General features: G+C 41.0%; 1 protein-coding gene across 3 annotated transcripts in view; it reads right to left on the reverse strand.

Annotated features, from left to right (window-relative positions):
* Nucleotides 1-17131, reverse strand: part of mtr (5-methyltetrahydrofolate-homocysteine methyltransferase) — a 111061-nt gene extending 93930 nt beyond the window's left edge. For 2 of the 3 annotated variants that reach the window (XM_069930980.1, XM_069930978.1), the window contains exons 1-3: nt 16893-17130; nt 8924-9135; nt 6848-6937 (exon numbers count right to left, since the gene is read on the reverse strand). In XM_069930980.1, the coding sequence (XP_069787081.1) occupies nt 6848-6937; nt 8924-9135; nt 16893-17109 (519 nt within the window). In that variant the 5' untranslated portion in view covers nt 17110-17130. Of the gene's footprint in view, nt 1-6847; nt 6938-8923; nt 9136-16892 lie in introns of all 3 variants that reach the window. The other variant, XM_069930979.1, reaches the window with a different exon arrangement.
* Between the last annotated feature and the right edge of the window lie 6314 nt (nt 17132-23445).

Consider the following 23445-nt stretch of genomic DNA (forward strand, 5'->3'; position numbering starts at 1 on the left):
AAGCACATTCCAGTATTAAACCTTCAGGGAATTTATCCTGTCCTAACACTCGTGGGATCCATTCAGTAAAAAAATTTCTTGGATCTGGTCCTTCTATGCCTTCTGGCAAACCAACAATTTTCACGTTGTTCCGTCTAGATTGATTCTCCAAATAATCAACCTTTTTTGCTAAATTTTTATTTTGGATCTGCAATGTTTCAATTATTCTATTTTCATCTTGCAGTTGATCCTGTGCATCGACTAAACCTTGATCACACATTTCAAATCTTTCAATGGTTTCAAGCTTAAAAGCTCCATTAATGACTTCCGCCATCGCATTAATCTTGGAAATAAACAGGTTCACAAAATTAGCTAAGTGACTCGATACAGAATACATCTTATCTTCAAGATCCTTAACAGACATTTCAACAGAAGTAGATTCAGGCATAATGGGGTCTTGCTGTTCCTTAGAGACCACGGGATCTTCTGTCCCTTCCCTTAATTTAGTATCTTTTCTAGCAGTTTGACTTTGTATAAAAATCCCTCTCAAAGTCCCCCCAGCAATGCCAGGAGACTGAAGATCAGGGTTATCTTTAAGCCAAATCTCTTTAATCATCTTCACTGAATCGATGTCTGGAAAAACCGTTGTAATTGAAAATGCATTTTGCAGCGCCACCACTATAGCAGTCGAATGACAACTCATTAACTCTCCAGCTGGTGGCGCCCCAGCTGATTCAACTGTCAAAGCCTCAGCAACAACACCTGCAGTGGCCACCGTGCGAAACACTGGCACCCGTCCAGCCCCTTGTTCTGAAAGCTGTTGAATACGACCTTCAGAGAGCCTCACTGGCTTAAAACGAAGCTTCAATGCCGAACTCTGCACGTCCTCCTCTGGATCCATTCTACGCTGAGTCCTGGCTTCTTGTAAACAAGTTGGCTCAGACAATTTCGGAAAATGTAGTTTTTTAACAGTCTGTTGATATTTTCTTTTACTTTTTTTTTGCATATAAACCATTAGGCACTAATCCAACACCTCTTATTATTTATAAATTTTTAAAAGAACTTTAACGAGCACTTAAAGACAAAACAATAAATCTGAGTCAGGAGAGGTCTGGAAGGCACGTCTGTTCCCTACGCCATCTTGCCACGCCCCCCGAACGTGGTATCTTTTTTGAAAAAAAACGGTTGAAAAGTCATTTTTATTGAAATATTCAGAGAGCTCACAAAAGAGAGAAAACTTGGGAAAAGTAGTAGCAAAGTGGAGACTCCGGTCTATGGGGGAAAAGAATGGCACCTGGACGGGAGTATCCATAAAAGATGGCGCTAAAGGGAGGTGTTCTTCCTTGAGAGATCCTGCAGGCTTTTTATGTGGGCCTTCGGAGTTTCCTGTTTAAGTCAAAGTCAGGGCAGGGACATTGTAGGTGTTTTTTTTTAAAGGAGAAAGTTTACTATTATTTAAACAATTAAAAGGGTTTTTATTGTTAAACAATACTTAAAAAATCAATATGGATGGAATGTGAAAATTTATTTAGTCTTAATGTTAATGGGATACATACCCGACCATGCTGTTCTTCAAGGGGACCAATTTTGTTCCTTACTATGCTTTTGCTCGTAATATAACTGCAGAAATGCTTTAGATTTTCCTTCACATTGTCTGCCAAAGCATCCTCATGTCTTCTTTTAGCATTCCTGAATTTTTCTTGAGGTTTTTCTTGCAATTTTTATACTCAAGTCCTTCATTTGTTCCATGTTGCCTGTACCTTCAATACACTTCTCTCTTTTTCCAAATCAGATCCCCATTATCCCTTGAAAACCAAGCACTAACCGTGCCACCCTCACTTTTTAGATAACTCAATTAAATAAATATCTGGAGGTGTCGACTGAACATAATTTGCCCCTCAGTCCATCAAGTTGGCAGGAAGAATGTTGTGGAAGTCAAGAACAAGGGCCTACACAGAATGAAGATAAGGGAAAGCCATTTAGGACTGAGATGAGGCGAAACTTCTTAACCAGAGAGTTGAGAGATTGTGGAGCTCCTTGCAACAGAAAGTTTATTGAAGCCAGTTTATCAGATATATTCAAAAAGAAGCTGGATGTGACTCTTCTGGTTAAGAGGATCAAAGGATATGGAAAGAAAGCAGGAATAGGATAATGAAGTCACGTGATCAGCCATGATTGTATTGAATGGTGATACAAGCTCAACAGTCTTAATGATCAACGGTTGACCTATTATGAGTCCATGCCAAGCATCTAGTACCCATTTTACTCACTCCATATTCACATCAACTCTTCCCAGAGTTTGCAATTCAAGTGGTAGTTAACAGTGGTCAATAAATCTTCCAATCTGCACATTATGGGATACAAGAGGAAACCCACTTGGTTGCAGGGAGAACCTGGAAACTCCAGTCAGAAAGGAAGATCAGAAATTAACCCAGTTCTACGCCACTGTGCTGCCCACATGCACTTTCATTGACACCAAAACTGAGAATGCTCTCAGACCAAAGAGTTTGCAAAGAGGGCCTCCCAAGCCAAGAAAGCAGGGAACACATTTAATTGAAGTGAAACAAGAGTTTATCTAAAGTAAATTGAGTCCCTATCAGTCGACAGGTCAAGGACTAATGTAAACTGCAGGTGCCAGACATCCAAAATAAAATGTTGGAAATACTCAGATCAGGCCACATAGGAAAGATAGCCAACATACTGACAGACCCAACACACCCCAGGCATACTCTCTTCTCCCTCCTCCCATTGGAGAGGAAGCTTAAGCATGTGAAAACACACCCCAAAAGGCTTAATGACACTTTCTTCCTTGCAGCCATCAGGCTACCCTTATTCTTCTGCGCTCCTGGGAATAAAGATCTAACCTATTTAACCTGTAACTTATTTGTTCAAGTCCTGACAACATCCTTGTAAATCTCCTCTGCATTCTTTCAATACCATAACAGTGCCATCATGCTACCCTTGCTTTGTGCCAATTGATTTTCCTTTTCATTGTACTCCTCGACTCTGGAAATTGCGTTCTATACACAGCTGTATGAATATTAGTTTGCAGGAGAACCCTTCTCATTGAACTAGTACTTTGTGAAAAATAAACTTAAACTTATTAAGTGGGAAGACAAACAATGTTAACATTTCGGGTCAAAGAGCCTTAAACAGAACTGGGTCAGAGATAAAAGATATTTTTTTCATCTGTAGGGAGGGGGTTGTCTCTGATGACAGAAAACTGAGGTCACCATGAAGATAAGGTGCAAATAAGCTTCTCTTGTCAATGTGTGATGGGAGCTGTGGAGAATGAGACTATAGGAGTTGCAAAATGCAGAGCAGGTTGACATTCCCAACAGATCAGGCCGAAACCCTCCTGGGCAAAAAAGGTGAAAAGAATTATCATCCTCTAACACAATGATGTTACTTACACGCATAGAACAGCACATAAATAGGCCCCTCTTGCCTGTGCTAAACTATTATTCTGCATAGTCCCTTGACCTGCAACCAGACCCTATCGATCCATACCCCTCACATCCATGTACCTGCTCAAAGTGTTCTTCAAATGTCAAAATTGAGCCTGTGATTACATATTCAGCAGGCAGCTCATTACACACTTCCACCATCCTCTGTATGAATAAGTACCCCCTAATGTGCCCTTTAAACTTTTTCCCTTTCACCCTCAACCCATAGCTTCTATCTTTTATCTTACCTAACCTCAGATGAAAAAATCCCGCTTGCATTTACTCTATCTATACCCATCAATTTTGTATACCTCAATGAAATCTCCCCTTATTCTGCTGCACTCCAGGGAATAGCCTGTTCAACCTTTCCCTATAATTCAGTTGTTCAAGTCCTGACAACATCCTAGTAAATCTTCTCTGCACTCGTTCAATATTATTGATATCTTTCCTGCAGTTAGGTGAGCCAAACTGCACACAATACTCCAAATTTGGCCTCACCAATATCTTATACAACTTTAACATAACATCCCAACTCCTGTACTCAATTTTTTATTTATGAAGGCCAATGTACCAGAAGTTCTCTTTATGATCCTATCTACCTGTGATGCTACTTTCAGGACAATATGCACAGTAAAAATCCTGATATATGAAACTCAAGCAACCGACAAAAAAAAAGGAAACAAACAAACAAATAAATAAATAATCAGAACAAATAAGAATAAAATTTAAATAAAACTTTAAAATTGTAAAAGTAAATATTCTCCGAAGCAACACAAAACCCCTTGGTGAAAATGGAAGCAAACATTCAGCCAGCAGAGCACCCTGGTCATATCCTGCCTGCAACAGCTGTTTGAATAATGTTTCAAAAAAGTTGTGTTTCCAATCAAAATAGAGGAGGAAATAATAGATCCAGCAGGGAGGTATGTAATGATTAAGTGTCAGATATATTCAGAAGTTTGGAACTTGCTCAATGTATATGCACCTAACGAAGAGGATCAAAAATTTATGCAAGATATCTTTTTGAAGATTGCAGATACGCAGGGGACTAGACTGATAGGAGGGGACTTTAACCTTAATTTGGACTCAAAGATGGATAAAACTGGAAAAAAGACTAGCAGAAAGAACAAAGTAAGCAAATTTATGGTTAAATCGATGCAGGAAATGCAACTTTTGGATATATGGAGGAGACAACACCCAAAAGAGAAAGGATACTCATATTATTCAGGTAGACATAAAACATAATCAAGGATAGACCTGTTCCTGTTGTCAGCCCACATACCAAAAACGGAATATAAAGCTAGACTGTTATCGGATCAGTCACCCCTGTTATTAGCAATAGAGCTGGAGGACATCCCATCGAGAACGTATAGATGGAGATTAAACTCCATGCTACTTAAAAGACAGGATTTTAGAGAATTCATTGAGCGACAAATTAAAATGTACTGTGAAATAAATACGGAATCAGATAAAGATAAATTTATACTATGGGATGCAATGAAAGCATTCATCAGAGGGCAGATAATAAGTTATGTAACTAAGATGAAGAATGACTACAATCGGGAAATAGAACAGCTGGAAAGGGAAATAGCAAGTACAGAAAAAGAATTAGCAACAAGGGAAGATACAACAAAAAGAGAATTGGTGAACAAAAAAATAAAATATGAAACACTACACATGTACAAGGTGGAGAAGAACATAATGAAGACAAAACAGAAGTATTATGAGCTAGGAGAAAAAAAATGCACAAAATATTAGCTTGGTAGCTTAAAACAGAACAAACTAAAAGAACGGTATTGGGATCAAGGAAAAAGGACAAACAAATTACATATAATCCAACAGAGGTCAATGAAAACTTCAAGGAATTCTACAAGCAATTATATCGAACTGAGAATGAAGGGAAAGAGGACAAAATAGATGAGTTTCGAGCTAAAATTGAACTATCAAAATTGCAAGAAGAGGAGCAAAACAAATTAATAAAACCATTTGAAATAGAGGAAATACAGGATATATTAAAAAATCTACCAAACAATAAAACGCCTCGAGAGGACGGACTCCCAATAGAATTCTATAAAACATTTAAAGACTTACTAATTCCTCCTCTCCTGGAAGTAATGAACCAGATTGAAGAAACACAAAACATGCCAGATTCATGCAAAACAGCAATAATTACAGTAATACCAAAGACGGGGAAAGATCCACTTAACACCAGCATCGTATAGACCAATATCTCTACTCAACACAAGTTATAAGATAATAGCTAAACTATTAGCAAACAGATTGGCCGACTGTGTACCAAAAATAGTAAAACTAGATCAATCTGGATTTATTAAGAAAAGACGAACAACGGACAATATCTATAAGTTAATTAACTTAATCCATGCAGTACAAGGAAACAAGACGCCAACAGTGGCGGTTGCCTTAGATGCAGAGAAAGCCTTTGACAGAGTAGAATGGAATTATTTATTCAAAGTACTACAGAGGTTCAACCTACCAGAGAAATATATTAATTGGATTAAAGCATTATATAAAGGACCATTGGAGGAATGGGGATTAATTATGTTGATGGCACAGTTAGCATAACATATCGCAACGCTGTTACAGGGCCAGCGACCAGGGTTTGAATTTAAATCTTGTAAATTACAGGAATTATCTGATTAAAGTGAACTTTACATACCGTAATTAAGGTTTAAAATAATGATTTTTTTTCAAATTACATTTTGCACTGCCTTTTGTTTTATCATCTTTTTTTTGGAATATTTTTAAAAAATTTTATCCACATAATTATATATTATACAAAATCAATGCTTAGTTAACTGTTTATTCTTAATGCAGGTGTATTAGTTTGGCATTGTAAGAGTCTATTCTCAGGTTATTGGAAAATTTGCATACCCGGCATCTGCAATTCTTGTAGGTGCCAGATACTGAGAATTTTACTGTATCTGTTCAGTAAAAATATCTGCATTCCAAATCCCTCTGTTCTACCACTCTCCTCAGTGCCCTTCCATTTACCATGTGCAGTATGTCCTACCTTGGTTTGTCCTTCCAAAGTACATATTTGTAGAAAATAGCTTTGCAAATTACTTTAAGTACAAGTCACAGACAAGGCAAATGTTTTTTGCTATTTTCTAACAGCTTTGAAAATTCTTGTACCAGTAATTTGAGATTGCAAGATTAGACAAAAACTGAACTGTTCTGTCATCAAGCAATGATGTGTCTTAGATAGAAAAAAGGTTGATAATAGCCTTTGTTTCTACTTTTATTGTTACAGGAGAGCTAAAGTTAACCCGATGGGCAATGCACCTTTTTAAGCATGCCCTTGAATCAGAGAGAAAAATAATGCCTTGAATGAAAAACAATGATACTCTCACCTCACACTTTTATGTCAATGGCATCCACATTTGGTTATCAGAAAGATTTCTTACCAAATGCTCTAATCCATAGTCAGCTTGTGCCACTCTTGTGCTACTGAAGGTGTTTGTCTCCACAATATCAGCTCCAGCCAGCAAATATTCCTAAATTAAAAACATACTTTTAGTTGCAGAGTTGTACATTACTGGAACTGTTGAAAGACATTTGGAGAGAGAGAGAGAGAGAGAGAGAGAGAGAGAGAGAGAGAGAAATGTCATAATTTTATCTGCTTCTACCATTTCCTCTGGCAGCTTCATCCAAATATGCCCACCTGCTGTGTGAAAAAGGTGTCCTTTAGGTCACTTTTAAATCTTTTTCCCTCACCTTAAACATATGCCTTCCAATTTTAGACTCTCTTACTCTGGGGCAAAGGAAATAAAAATATGGACTATTCAAGAGTGAAGGTAATAACATATTTTAAGTCAACTTTTAGGAAATTATCATTTCCAATTCAGCTTTGCCATATCCCACCCATTATGTTTCTTTAGGTATTTTTTAATTAAATGTCACATTTATTCTCTTCCGTCTACCTTCAATGCAACAGGAAACATTTAAAATTTATACCAACAATTTGAAAGGATGCCAGATATCCTTTAAGAGCAGAACATTCAAGGATAATGACCCATTTTAAAAGGGAGTTAAATTTGCACTGTCGAAGGGAATTTCCCGGAGGTGATAATCCTATTCACTTACCTCACCCTTACTCTTTAGATTGTCTTTTGAAAGTTTGGGATGTGTTGTTGAAAATGGCTTGCTGACTTGCTGTGGTGTATTTTATGCACACAAACATTTTTTGTGTATCTTGTATCTTTTACAAGTAATTAAAATACTTTAAAATTTCTTCACCTCATTCCCATTTTCAGACAGACAATGCCTGCTTCATTCTCTCCAGGACTCTTCAGGCACTCATGCATCACTTCCTTCCCATGGTAGTGAATCTGCACCTCACCCCAGCTGCTCCATTTCTATCTTATAGTCAGGTGATATTTGGGTGGCATGGTTGGCATAGTGGTTAGCGCAACGCCTTTACAGTGCTAGCGATTAGGACCAGGTGAGGGTTCAAATCCCATGCTGTCTTCAAGGAGTTTGTACATTCTCCCCATGTCTGTGTGGGTTTTCTCTGGGGGGTTTTGGTTTCTTCCCACCGTTCAAAACATACTGGGTGTGTAGGTTAATGGGGTGTAAATTAGGTCTACCGCCAGTGGGATGATATCGCCTCCAACCGTGCATCTTGGCGCCTCACAGTTCGGCGGGCAGCAACCTCCTTTGAAGAAGACCACAGAGCCCACCTCACTGACAAAAGACGAAGGAGAAAAAACCCAACACCCAACCCCAACCAACCAATTTTCCCCTGCAACCACTGCAACCGTGTCTGCCTGTCCTGCATCGGACTTGTCAGTCACCAACGAGCCTGCAGCAGACGTGGACATACCCCTCCATAAATCTTCATCCGCAAAGCCAAGCCAAAGAAGAAGAAAGAAATTAGGTGGCACCAACCCATGGGCCAAAATAGCCTATTACTGTTCTTTATGTCTAAATTTTAAAAAAATAAATTTTAATTAATATTTAATTCCCAAGAGGGTGATGGAACATGAATTGGCAGAGAGGAAACAGAGTTGGAGAAGGATGAGAGAGAGACAGGCAATGGAGGAAAGGAAGGTCAGCTTGGAAGATAAAGGTAGTGGAAGAGTGCTCTTGACCAACTATGGAAAATTAATGATCTACCCTCATTTGAGGCTCGGTCCTCAGTGCTGATTCACCCTTGTTTTCACTTGACTTCCTTGGCCAAACATCCAGTCCTTATTGCCACCTCTCTTCTCATTTCACACAGAACTTTCAGATCTGAAGATTTGTTAAACTTAGATCTGTGGTCTCAAAGTGACAAGTTTTCTTTTCCCTTTGAGGAAATGAATGAGGACTAAATTAAATTGAAGCAACACAATTTTTAAAAAAAACTACAGTTAAGGTCAAAGGGAATCACACTTGCATCATTCCTGAACGCTCATGGTTTCTGTTCATACAATGAGTAGTTAAAAACTATTAACCCATTAAAAGAAGTTTGTCAAGAAGAACTCAAGGACATGCTATACCTTATGAATTTTGCAGATAACGTCAGACTGCGTTATACTGAGAAGGTCATTGTTGCCTTTTAAAGGTTGAGGGTGATCTTTAAATTCCTCTCCGCGATAATCGTCTTCATCAAGCTTGCATCGTTGAATCATGGTACCCATCCCTCCATCTAGTACCATGATGCGCTTTTTCAGAAGTTTTTTAAGTTCCTCTTGGGCACAGTTCCTGACCTCTAGGATTAAGATAATTTATTTTTGAATCAAAAGCAAGTTAAAGTACACTTTAAAATAAATAAACATCAGGTCCTGAACATCGGCTGAGATAAGTATATCGCAGGTGTCAATATGAGGATACATGCTTAGCTGAGGATGAAAGCAAACACAATTTTGCCTTAGAGTGGTCAAAGGCAAGGACATTTAGGTTGTGGCACTGAGGGTCAGGTGCATTTTGAATGTGAAATGTATAACTTTTGCCAAAAATGGACAAGTGGTTGACAGCTCAAAGGAAGAAATCCAAAGACTTAGAACATGGTTTGCTGAATATTTGGCTTCTGAAGTATATTTAACTTACGATCATAGAATTATCTCTGTGACAAAGTATCTTCATTGGCATCTTATTATGTTTATGGCATCCCAGGATACTTCGAGACAAAAAAATGTCTTTTTAAGTTTTGTGAACTAGACAAATCGATAACCAATTTGTCTACACAAAGGTAACAAAAAACATTCTGAGTTGACAGTTGTGGCAACAAGAATACCAGCCTGGAGGGCTTAAAATGTACATCAAACCCAAGGTCCAGAACGAGCAAAGATAACCTTTGCTTTTGATGTCACACAAGATCACTTCCGTAGCAATGCATTATCAATAGTAGGGCATTACCTTTCAGTTCGAGTACTCATGGAGCCCTTTAATTCAGAACAATGATGCCAACTACGGAAGCAAATTTATGTTTGATAAGTAAAACTAAGGTTCATGTGCAGAAACAAATACAAATGTTGTTAATTACTGTAAAAAAATCTGATTTGCAATTTGAAATTATTTGGATTTTTCCATCAGAAATTCATTCTACAATTGTAAATTTTAATATTAATGGGTTAAATGGGATGGTTAAAAGGAAGAGTGTTACCACATATTAAGAAAATGGGAGCTGATATGGCTTTTCTTCAAGAAACACATTTATTTGAAAAAGAACAACTGAAATTAAAAAGGGTCTGGGTTGGGTATGTAGTGTCTTTTAATTCTAAGGCAAAAGGTATGATAATTTTAATAAAAATTCAATTAAAATTGATATGTAATGGTACTTAGCCAAGTATATTCTGAATGATGGTCTTTTAAAAATTTGTATGCTCCAGATATTGATGATGAGAAATTTATTCAAGAAACATTTCTTAATTTTGCAGAAAATGTTTTAATGGGAGGGATTTTAATTTCTGTTTAGAGCCATAGATACACTCAAGTAGTGACGAGAATAAAAGCAACAAAACCTACAGTGGTATTAATTAGAGACTTGAATTAAATAGATGTATGGAGGAGGATTCATCCTAGAGAAAAGATTATTCATTTTATTTGAGTAGGCATGATTCTTATTCTAGAATTTATTTTTAATTTCAGCACAAATGCAAACTAGGATTCTTGAAGCTGATTATAAAGCGAGGATCTTATCTGAGCATTCACCTTTATTAATTAAATTTGAAATGCTTGATGAGAAGAAAACAATTTATAGATGGAGACTGAATTCTTTATTATTGAAAATAATTTTTTGAGAGTTTGTTAAAACACAAATTTGGACATTTTGTGATACAAATTTGAACTCGGTAAATGATAAATTTATTATACGGGATGCTTTGAAAGTGTAATTAAGAGGTCAAGTTATAAGATTTACTTCTAAAATTAAAAAGGAGTATATGAGAGAGATGGATGAGTTAGAAAGAGAAATAACAGTTTTGGAAAAGGATCTTCAAAAACAGGGTTCTGAAGACAAGTGTAGGCAATTAATAGAAACTTCAGTGTAACACATTACAAACTTACTGAACAGAGAAAGCAATTAAAAGAACAAAACAAAGATATTATGAATTAGGTGGAAGAACACAAAGTACTTGCTTGGCAATTAAAAATAGAGAAGGCATCAAGAACAATTAATGCAATAAAAAAATACACTAATGTTGGAGGACCATCGCCTTCCCAAGATCGTGTTATATGGCGAGCTCTCCACTGGCCACCAAGACAGAGGTGCACCAAAGAAGAGGTACAAGGACTGCCTAAAGAAATCTCTTGGTGCCTGCCACATTGACCACCGCCAGTGGGCTGATATCGCCTCAAACCGTGTATCTTGGCGCCTCACGGTTCGGCGGGCAGCAACCTCCTTTGAAGAAGACCGCAGAGCCCACCTCACTGACAAAAGACAAAGGAAGAAAAACCCAACATCCAACCCCAACCAACCAATTTTCCCTTGCAACCAATGCAACCATGTCTGCCTGTCCCGCATTGGACTTGTCAGCCACAAACGAGCCTGCAGCTGACGTGGACATTACCCCTCCATAAATCTTCGTCCACGAAGCCAAGCCAAAGAATAAATAAATCCTTTAAAATTTTATTTGAAATTGTATAGCTCAGAATCTTTAAAAGATTAAAATAAAATAGATAATTATAGCAAATAAATTTGCCTACATTAAGTTTGGAAGAGCAAATCAAATTGAGTGATCCCTTTACTCAGTTTGAGGTGAGGGAGGCTGAGTTCATTACAGAGTAATAAATCTCCAGGAGAGGATGGATTCCCACCTGAATTTTATAAACTTAATGCTTTATTAATTCCTATTTTTATGGAAGTATTAGATCTGGGTTTGGAAACCCATACTCTCCCAGAATAATTTTTGACATCAATAATTACAGTGATACCTAAAAAAGATAGAAACCCTTTAAAGCCTTCATCTTATAGACCCATTTCATTATTAAATGTCGATTATTGCAAAAATTTCGGCAAATAGAATGACTAAACTGCTTCCAAAATTAAGAAATATGGATAAGACAGGTTTTGTAAAACAGAAAATATGGCCAGATTACTTAGTGTAATCCATTTAGTGCAAAAGAAAATGAGTGTTGCAGTGGCTCTAGATTCAGAAAAAGCATTTGATAGAGTGGAATTAGACTTTTTGTTTAAGGTGATGGAAAAATTTGGATATGGATAGAACTTTGTAAACTGGATTAGGGCATCATATAATAATCCTAAAGATAAAGTTGTGATTAACAGACCATCTGCACCATTTCATTTGTCAAGGTCAAGTCGACATACTGAAATGAAATCCTATATTCTTTTAGAAAAGATAACATACAATTTGAGGGATAAATAACATTTTTTTTGTAAAAGTATGGAGCCCATACCTAAAAATTCTTGGTTTGAAAATTTAATCTCTCTATCCGTTCTGGTGTGGTGTCTCGGTTTCCACAGCTAAAAAGTTGAATGTTGTTGTTTTTAAGTGATGGTCTCCTTTCTTCTTTCTTAGTGGGGAGAAGGGGGAGGAGGGTGGTTGTTGGTGGGGTGGATGAGGGAGGTTGGGGGGAGAGTTTTATTCAATTATATACTTTCTGTATGAATATATTATAATTGATGTTATAGGATTTAAAAATTATAAATAAAATATTCAACAAAAAAGTATACAAGGATGTCCCTCATCTCCAGCTTTGTTTATTTTAGCTATAGAACCACTTGCAGAAGCAATTCAGAATTATTTGGAAATTTATGGATTTAAGGTTGGTCAAGAAGGGCATAAAATTAGTTTATATGCAGATGTTTTAATATTTTTGACTGAACCCGAGACTTCTTTACAAAAACTCTATGTTAAATGGGGAGAATATGGAAAATTTCAGGTTATAAAATAAATTGGGATAAAAGTAAAATTATGTCATTAACGGAAGGAGACTATACGCAATCCCAAAAGATGGCATTAAATATTTAGGGTTTCACTTTCAATTTCATAAATTGAATTATCATTATTTAAAAAGGTTGAAGAATATTTTTAAAAAATGGATTAATAATCTGAAGAATTTGTATAAATTTAATTATTTATCATTACTTAAAAAGGTTGAGGACTTTCAAAAATTGATCAATTTACCGATAACTTTTAGGATTTACAATGAATATATTTCCAAGAATACAATATCTTTTTCAAACATTACCTATTTTAATACCTCAAAAAATCTTTTCAAGAATTCCTCTGGAAAGGTAAGATGTCAAGAGTTTCTAAAAAAAAGTTAATATGGAAATATGAACGAGGAGGCTAACAGCTTCCTAATTTCAAAATCGATAAATGAGCTGCACAAATGAAAATTCTTACTTCTTCTTTTGAAAGAGAAGAAAAAAAAACACCATTTGGGTTAAAATAGAATTGAGTAAAATAGGAGAGAGAAAAGCCGTAGAATTCATATACAAACGGTGTGCAAAATCAATGGTTGGTGAAAAAGAAACACCATTGTTGAAGCACCTGATTAAAATAAATTATGAAATTGATGCAAAATGCCTTTGACTCAAAATTCTCTTGTATCTTTTTCAAAAGATAATCGAATTTTGGATATTTGGGTTCATAAGGGGATTATAAATGTTGAAGTTTGTTACGAAAGGGGTTAATATATCTCGTTTGAACAATTGAGAAATAAATATGCAATAACCCAAAATGCTCTTTTTTGTTATTTTCAATTAAGAGCATCTATGAAGGACAAACCAAGACCAACCATGTTGCTACCTGGTTGTTGTGAGTAGAAATTCTTATTAGGCGAGGAATTAAGAAGTTTACTTCTACAATATATTCATTACAAATAGGAACTCCTAAACTCGGAGTTCATAAATCAAGATAGAGTGGGAACTAGATTTGAATATTGCAATTGACGAGCAAAGATGGGCAGATCTTTGCAGAGATTGTATGACAAACATTATTAATGTAAGGTATAAATTCAGTATAATTTTTTTAACATCTGTTACAACTTGCACCACAAAAATTGAATAGATTGAAATCTGACTTATCTGATCAATGTTTTAGGTGTGGTGAGAATGCATTCAATTTAGTCTTGTCCCAAGGCAAGACCTTTTTGGGTGGATTTTAAGTAATTTTTTTTAAAACAAGTTACAGGTGTTGTATTTCCACAAAATCCAGACTTATTCTTATTAGGAAATATTGAAAGAACAAGACCTAAATTAAAACTGTCAATATATCAATTGGAATTTGTTAAAGTTGAATTTGCAGTGGGAAGGAAATGCATTGTAGTTACTTGGAAATCAGATATACGTTTGGGCATGGCACGATGGAATGCAGAAATTCAGTTATATTCCTTTGAAAAAAATTACATATAATTTGAGAAAAAAAATGCTAAATTTTTACATATTTGGCACCCTTATACTCAAATATTAGGTTTAAATTTCCTGTACCTCTGGACTTGCGAGAATCTCTTCTGAATTGTATTGAGAACTCTGTTTAAACATGTGTGTTAGACAGCATCCCTCTGTGCATTCCTTAAAGTTTCTTATCTCTTTATTTTATTTTACATAACTATATTGTATCTTGTGGCGGCCCACCACGGGGTAGGCGAACCGGCCCCGCTTGTAAGCCACTTGGCGGGGCAGCCGGCCAAAATGGCGCCGTTGGGGGTTTCCCTTCCTTCCAGCCTGGGGCTCAGAAACGCACGCTGGGGAACCACGTGATGCCCAGGTGAAGTTAGCGCCCTCCAGCGAGGTTCTCAGCCAGGTCCGGGCTGGGAGTACAAGTGCAGTCCAGCAGCCTGCAATAACCTACTCTGCTCACTGAGTTCAACCCGTCTGGTTGTGTGTGTTATTGCAGGAGCAGTGTAGACGCTACTACAATCTTTTATATTAATTATTTTGAGGGGGGGGGGTTACCCACCTCACTGACAAAAGGCAAAGGAGGAAAAACCAAACACCCAACCCCAACCAACCAATTTTTCCCTGCAGCCGCTGCAACCGTGTCTGCCTGTCCCGCATCGGACTTGTCAGCCACAAACGAGCCTGCAGCTGACTTGGACTTTTACCCCCTCCATAAATCTTCGTCCGCGAAGCCAAGCCAAAGAAGAAGAAGATATACCATCATGCATATAGTTTCTAGTTTGTTTTCTTTTTGCAATTTGTATATTAATCTTTTACGATTACTACATGTATGGACAAAATATTTTTAAAAATTAATTCTAAATTTCAACAACTGGTCCTTCAACTGATTGTTTATTGAATTTTCATCAGATCAAAATTGGTGATAAAATGCCCAAATTAAGATTGATTACACTTTTTTCAAAGCCACAATTACAGTAAAAAAAATACTTGTATATTTTTAATAAACTTAATCTGCATGATTGAAACAAAACGTCATTTTTATGCTAACTGCAACTGAGAACATTTAACCATTCTTTTACATTATTTTGTCTCATGGCACATTGTGGTAGTTTAATTTCTAACATTGTTGTCAGTGTGCCTGGCTGCATGACTGCAGCAAGTAAGAATTTTGGTTCATCCGTACTTTGTATTTGTGCATATGACAACAAGTTCTCACAACTCAAGATATGCCAAAAAAATTTCAAGCAACAAATGTTTTTTGTAACAAAACCCAATTTATAAAAGACCAGAGGTGCTGTGGGTGAAATATTAATAGTTTGATCAAAACACCTTCCAAATTCTCTTTTAAAGAGCAGGTGTTCTGAATGACATTGCACCTCCGAAGCCCAAGCATCTGCCAATTTCCTTGTTTAACCCAAAAGCATGAGGACATTTGAAATGCCACCTGTGTTCATCAACAACTTTTACAGATGCCCCATTGAAAGTGTCCGTCAGAAAACATCACTGGTCGGGCCAAGACTGCAGAAAGTCAAGAACGTAGTTCAGACCATCAAATAAATATCCCTTCATCAACGTTTCTCGCTGCCTTGGAAATGCAGCCAGTACAATTTAAAGACTCATCCCAACCCAAGCAGATTTTCTTCATCCCTCCCGCCTGGAAGAAAGATTGAGGTCATGTACCATCACCCTCCAATGCAGCTTCTTTCCCACAGTTCTCAAACTGCTGAATGAATCTCAAAATAGTAGTTAGGCTGGCTTTTCTCCCAACCAAACTGGGGTCTCTTTCTGTAACAGTGTGCTGTGCCTTTTGCTCCTATTCCAGATAGGGGGCAAGCATTTTGACCGATTGCATCACTGGTCATAGAGATGCCAACGCTCAGGACAGGGAGGAGAGAAGAACTCCTGAGAGGGTTGTTAACCCAGACACACAACAAGCACCAGGTGTTTTTAGAAAGCAGCTTGGACCCTCAGGGGCACTCCCCCCATCCAGGCTGTGCCCCCTTTCCCTCTGCTATCATCATGGGGGTGAATACAGGAGCCTCAGTGGCAGAAGGGCAGCTTCTTCAGATTTCTGAATGGACAATAAACCAGACACTTTCTCTTCTTCTTGCGCTATTTCGTGCTCCCAAAGCAAACGTTTCCACTGTGCCTTGGTAGGAGATACGACAACCCCACTTGAACGTGAAGGGGTCTTGCACATGAGGATATATTATCTACCTGCGGCCATATAGACCACCTACCCCCGCCCCCCCCCTTATGTTCAGAGTCATCCCTGGGGTCCTCATCCCTGGGGTCCTCATCCCTGGGGTCCTCATCCCTGGGGTCCTCATCCCTGGGGTCCTCATCCCTGGGGTCCTCATCCCTGGGGTCCTCATCCCTGGGGTCCTCATCCCTGGGGTCCTCATCCCTGGGGTCCTCATCCCTGGGGTCCTCATCCCTGGGGTCCTCATCCCTGGGGTCCTCATCCCTGGGGTCCTCATCCCTGGGGTCCTCATCCCTGGGGTCCTCATCCCTGGGGTCCTCATCCCTGGGGTCCTCATCCCTGGGGTCCTCATCCCTGGGGTCCTCATCCCTGGGGTCCTCATCCCTGGGGTCCTCATCCCTGGGGTCCTCATCCCTCCCTCCATATCATCCCCCGCCCCCCCACCCCCTCCACTCACCGGCTCCCACCGACCCCGTCGCTAACGTTGGCGCCATGTGTCCTCCGTGCGCTTTCCACCACCTCCGACGGCCGTCGCAGCCCAGAGCCCGAGCTCCGCCTGCTCCCGGGGTCAGCCACACGGTGAAGATTCTCCGTGAGGCCAGTTCCCTTGGAATCAACCCATCCTCCCGTAAGAACCTCCCACACTCAGCTGGAGTCCAGAGCGCAGGCGCCATTCACCCACCACGCGACTCCAGGGCGCAGGCGCCATTCCCGCCGTTCGGCCACCACGCGGCTCCAGTGCGCAGGCGCCATTCTCGCCGTTCGGCCGTCCACCCACCACGCGGCTCCAGGGCGCAGGCGCCATTCCCGCCGTCCATTCGCCCACCACGCTTCTCCAGTGCGCAGGCGCCATTCCCGCCGTTCGGCCACCACGCGGCTCCAGTGCGCAGGCGCCATTCCCGCCGTCCGGCCACCACGCGGCTCCAGTGCGCAGGCGCCATTCCCGCCGTCCGGCCACCACGCAGCTCCAGTGCGCAGGCGCCTTTCCTGCCGATGGTCAGTTCGCCCCGGCGGGGACAGAGAGCAGTTCCTCTCTGTTGTCAGCGCTCCCCTCAGCTCCACTCTTCCTCAGTGGCGAGACGGTATGTCCCGGCCGAACGCTCTGCTCCTTTCCAACACGCAACTCTCAATTGTTCCCTGTATTGTCTGTTAGAGCAGGTGTCATTTCCATCCCTCTTGCGCCAACTCCATCCCACTAGACCAAAAGATACAGAAGCAGTCGGCCACTCTGCCCATCGAGTCCGCATTGGCGGGACATCGATGTCGAGGGGGTGGGACTTCCACATCCGGGAGAGTTATGCCTTGGCGGGCTCAGGGGCTGCAGATGTAGATATTCACAAGGGTAGTGGGGTGATAGGTTTCCTCCATTGTATATAGTTATTGTTGACTACTGTATATATGGAGGTGGACCGCCCACTGATGATCATACCCAATGACTCCTCCGCTGTGGTCCTGGGCCATAAAGGTCGTGCCACCTCTCCTTTCCCGCCATTCCTATACCTGGATTTAGGTCACCAAGGTTCTTCTGTGTATTAAAGCCCTCAGCCTAGTCTTTGTGGTTACTGGTAGTGCACTACCAGATAGACAACAGACTCGCCAAGGCAAATAGCGCCTTTGGAAGACTACACAAAAGAGTCTGGAAAAACAACCAACTGAAAAACCTCACAAAGATAAGCGTATACAGAGCCGTTGTCATACCCACACTCCTGTTCGGCTCCGAATCATGGGTCCTCTACCGGCACCACCTACGGCTCCTAGAACGCTTCCACCAGCGTTGTCTCCGCTCCATCCTCAACATCCATTGGAGCGCTTACACCCCTAACGTCGAAGTACTCGAGATGGCAGAGGTCGACAGCATCGAGTCCACGCTGCTGAAGATCCAGCTGCGCTGGATGGGTCACGTCTCCAGAATGGAGGACCATCGCCTTCCCAAGATCGTGTTATATGGCAAACTCTCCACTGGCCACCGTGACAGAGGTGCACCAAAGAAAAGGTACAAGGACTGCCTAAAGAAATCTCTTGGTGCCTGCCACATTGACCACCGCCAGTGAGCTGATAACGCCTCAAACCGTGCATCTTGGCGCCTCACAGTTTGGCGGGCAGCAACCTCCTTTGAAGAAGACCGCAGAGCCCACCTCACTGACAAAAGGCAAAGGAGGAAAAACCCAACACCCAACCCCAACCAACCAATTTTCCCTTGCAACCGCTGCAATCGTGTCTGCCTGTCCCGCATCGGACTTGTCAGCCACAAACGAGCCTGCAGCAGACGTGGACTTTTTACCCCCTCCATAAATCTTCATCCGCGAAGCCAAGCCAAAGACTACAGGTAGGTTAAAAGAAAGCAACTCTGGGCTCAGGTCGCTTCTATTACAAGCGTGTTTGAACCCAACAGGACACTGTGTCGGGAGTGGAGCTTTGAGTCACAGACAGGAGGATGGGCTGCAAAAGAGTAAAAGTGAAAGAGGTGAGCGAAGATGGATAATGTGGCTGAACACGTGGAGGCACCCTGATTGGGAGCGGTGGCACCTCCAACGGCGACTTTCGTGAACCCTTCGCCTTCTCAAAGCCACAGGAGTGGGAAAAGTGGATAAGAAGATTTGAGCTCTTCAGACTGGCAAGTCATTTAGATAATTCCTCTGAAGCTAACCAGGTGAATACGTTGGTATACTGCATGGGGGACGAGGTTGATGTCGTGGTACGGGCCCTCGACTTAACTGCTGCAGCAGCAGCAGTACGATGCAGTACAGAGAAGGTTCAGATTATTATTTTGTGCCTAAGAAGAATGTAATTTACGAATGGGCAAAACTTAACAAGACTGCAGCAGCCAGCAGAAACAGTAGACACGTTCATTGCAGCCTTGTATGCACCGGCAGAGAATTGCGAACTTTTATGTGACAGACTGGTAGTTGGTCTAAGAGATTCGTCACTTGGAGAGGATGCAACACGACAAAGACCTCACCCTCATGAAAGCAGTCACAATGGCTAGACAGAGGCGATAAAGCAGCAACAAACTGATTTGCAAGAAATGTGTGCAAGCAAACTGACAGTACACAGTGCAACTTAAGAGAGGAAGACAGCGAAAGTTTAGAGGCAAAGGGCAGATGCCAGGCACCAAAAAGGCAATGAAGCAGAGTGAAAGACATGCCCCAAGTGCAGAAAACTACCGTTCCACTCAGAATTTCAATGCCCAGCCAGGAGTGCAGAATGCCACAACTGTGGCAAACGAGGACACTTTGGAAAAGTCTGTAGGTCAACCCGCATGGTGAATGAGGTAGTGGAGGACATGGATGGATTGTTCCTTGGAAAAGAAGCATTTGGTGAGGAACTCTGGATGGCCGACATTAACATAGGAGGCAGCAAAGTGACCTTCAAAATCGACAGGGGGCCCATGCTACAGCCATTCCCGAGTCAGTGTTCAAGAGAATTATAGCCGGAGTTGGCAAGCTAGGAAGAGCACAGAAGCCACTCTATGGTCTGGAGGGAGTGAAATTGATGGTCCTCGGATTGGCGAAAGAAATGCTCTAATACAGAGAGAGGAGCACCACAGAAGAAATGTTCATAGAGAGAGACTTACAAGTGGTGCTATTGAGCAGACCAATTAACCCCAAATTTTGCAATGGACTCGGGCTAATACAGAAGCTGTACGTCATTAAACTCAAGCCGGATGCAAAACCATTTTCACTGAAAATATCTCAAAAGGTCCCATTGCCGCTCATGGGCAAAGTGAAGAGAGAACTTGAAAGGATGGAGAAGCTTGGAGTTATCAGCCTTGTAAAGGAACCTACAGAGTGGTGTTACAGATTTGTGGTAGCACTGAAAAAGAATAAACAAAATGTTCGCATTTGTGTGGTCTCGACACCCTTGTATGGATCAGTGTACTGAGAAATGTTTATACTTCTTTCAGTGGATCAAACCCTAGGAATGCTCACTGGTGCATAATATTTTACTAAGTTGGATGCAAATATGGGATTTTGGCAAATTCCTTTGTCCAAAGAATCAGCTCTCTTTACAACATTCATCCCATCATTTGAGCATTACTATTTCAACCACCTAGCCTCTGGTATCTCCTTTGCACCTGAACACTTCCAGAACAGAATGGTGACTGAGGTAAGCACAGGCCTGGAAGGAGTTGTCTGCCACATAGATGATATCTTCATCTGCGGGACCACGAAGGACCAACACAATGCGAGGGTCCAAGCAGTCCTAGAACAAGCAGAAAAGGTAGGGATCACTCTCAAGAAAAACCAGTGGAGCTGGGGATATAAGCAACAAAGGCCATTTAATAACCTCAAGTGAGAGCTATCTTTCACACCGGTACTTCAATTATATGATCCAAATAGACAATTGAGAATATCAGCTGATGCTTCATCATATGGACTGGGAGCAGAATTACTACAGAAGGATGGAGACAATTGGTCACCAGTCGCTTCTGCTTCCAGATCACTAACAGAAAGAGAACAATGGTATACATAGCTAGAAAAAGAGGCATTAGCACTGAATTGGGCTCGTGAGAGATTCAACAATTTTATTTTGGGACAACATTTTGAGTTGGAGACAGACCACAAACTGCTTGTGAGTCTTCTAGATGGACAAGTGCTGGATTCACTGCTGCGACTGATACAGAGGTTCAGGATGAGGCTGATGAGATACTCATACACAATCCCACACATACTTTGGAAGAACCTCATATCTACAGATACTCTCTCACTGATGGAACCACAAGTGCTGACAAAGACCTCATGGAGGACACCAATATTTATGTGAAGACAGTGATGGAAAACCTCCCAATGAGAAACAGATACCTGACAGAGCTCCGAGAGCAACTATGCGCTGACAGTGTGTGCGCACAGGTCATGAAATAATGCATTGGAGGCTGGCCAGACAGAAACAAGTTACAAGGACTAGATTAGTTATTTCGGCTAACATGCAGAACGAGGTACTCAAGAAAATACATGAGGGCCACCAGGGGGTTATAAAGTGCTAGAAATGTGCCATTTAAACAGTGTGGTGAGTAATCAAATAAGAAGATTGTCTTGAGGTGCAGAGAGTGCATCCCGGAAAGGACAAACATAAGAGAACCACTGATGCCGAGTAAATTCCCTGACAGGCCATGGCAAAAACTTGGCTTAGACTTATTCACTCTTGGAGAGAACACGTTTATTAGTGGTGGACTATTTCTTGAGATTCAAAACATGAAAGCTTTGCAGTGGATTACAGGTTTGAGCATGTGACCACAAAGCAAAGGTGACGCAGAGCGAGCAGTACAAACAGTGAAAAACCTGCTCAAGAAAGCAAAAAACCCTTACCATGCACTATTGGTGTAGAGCCACACCACTAAGCAATGGCTACAGTTTAGCCCAGTTGCTAATGGGACATCTCCTTCGCACGACTCTACCGACCCTTCCAGAGAAGTTGCAGCCAGAACTCCCAGAACTGCAACAACTCTAGAACAAGGAGAGGGAGGTGCACAGATGCAAAGTGGTATAAGAAGACACAGAACGAGCGACCTGGAAAAGCTGGTACCAGGAGATGACGTGTGGATCTCTGATGTAAGACAGCAAGGTACAGTAACTTCTGTGCACCCAAGCCCACAAGGTACACTAAGACGGAATCGCCAACATCTCGTGCCCATACCAGAGTCTCAAGGTGAAAAGTGACAGGAGCACTGGCTGGAAATGGACACTCCTGCAAATGTAGGTCCAGAGACTCTGCCGACTGAAACACAGAATTCACCAGGCATAATAAGAACAAAGTCAGGCCAAGAAGAGACTCCAGAGATTGAATCTGTAGAGACTAAAACACTCAGAGTCAACAAGGACCTGTGTACTGTAAATGTTTGCATAAATGAATGCATAAAGGTAACTGTAGCGGGCAAAGCCACAGAAAAGGGGGCTTTGAAAGCAAAATAAGGGGGATGTGATGTAACACTATTGGCGGGACATCAAGCAGGCTGATAATGTCACAGGGCGGGACTTCTGCATCTGGGAGAGTTATGTGTCTGGCAGGCTCGGGATCCCTGCACATGTAGATATACACCAAGGGTATGTTAAAATGAAGCAAGTTAGGAACGCAACTCTGGGCTCAAGGTAATTTTTACTACAAGTGTGTTTGAACCCAACATGACACGCATCATGAGCTGATCTAGCTTCCTATTCAACCCCACTCCCCTGTTGCTTCATTTAACTCTTGATACCCTGATTATTCACATACCTATCAATTTTTGCCTTAAATACAGCCAACGACTTGTCCTCCACAGCCACCCATGGTAGCAAATTCCTCTGCATCTGAGCACCCTTCAATCCTGAGGGCTCTCTTGTCCAAGACTCCCCCACCACCAGGCCTTTCGATATTCAAAATGTTTCTACGAGATCCCCTGTCATTCTTCTGAACTCCAAGGAGTCCAAGAACCATCAAACGTTAACCATGTGCTAATATCTTTATTCCAGGAATCATTCTTGTAAATCTTCTCTGAACCCTCTCCAGTGCCAGCACACCTTTTTAAATAAGGAGCCCAAAACTCTACCCCATACTCCAAGTGAGGCATCACCATTGCCTTATAAAGCTGTGACATCACATCCCTGTTCAAAAATCCTCCACCTCTTGATAATAATGCCAACACTGTATTTGCCTTCTTCACTATTGATTCAATTTGGAGGTTGAGCTTTCTGGATCCTGCACGAGGACTCCATCCCTTTGCACCACTGATAACCAGTAGCCAACCAGAATAGGATCCCTTTATTTCAACCCTGTTTCCTGCCAATCAGCCAATGCTCTATCCATGCTTGTATCTTTCCTGTAATTCCATGGGCTCTCATTCTTGTTAAACAGCCTCATATGAGACATCTTTTCAAAGGCATTGCATTAGGTTTGTCAGGCAAGATTTTCCCTTAAGGATATCATGCTGGCCTTGGCCTATCTTGTTATGCACCCCCAGGTACTGTGTAACCTCATCCCTGACAATCAACTTGAACAACTTCACCACTAACGTTTGGCAAACAGGCCTATGATTT

This window comes from Narcine bancroftii, chromosome 4 (genome assembly GCF_036971445.1).
Source record: "Narcine bancroftii isolate sNarBan1 chromosome 4, sNarBan1.hap1, whole genome shotgun sequence".
Taxonomy (NCBI): Eukaryota; Metazoa; Chordata; class Chondrichthyes; order Torpediniformes; family Narcinidae; genus Narcine; species Narcine bancroftii.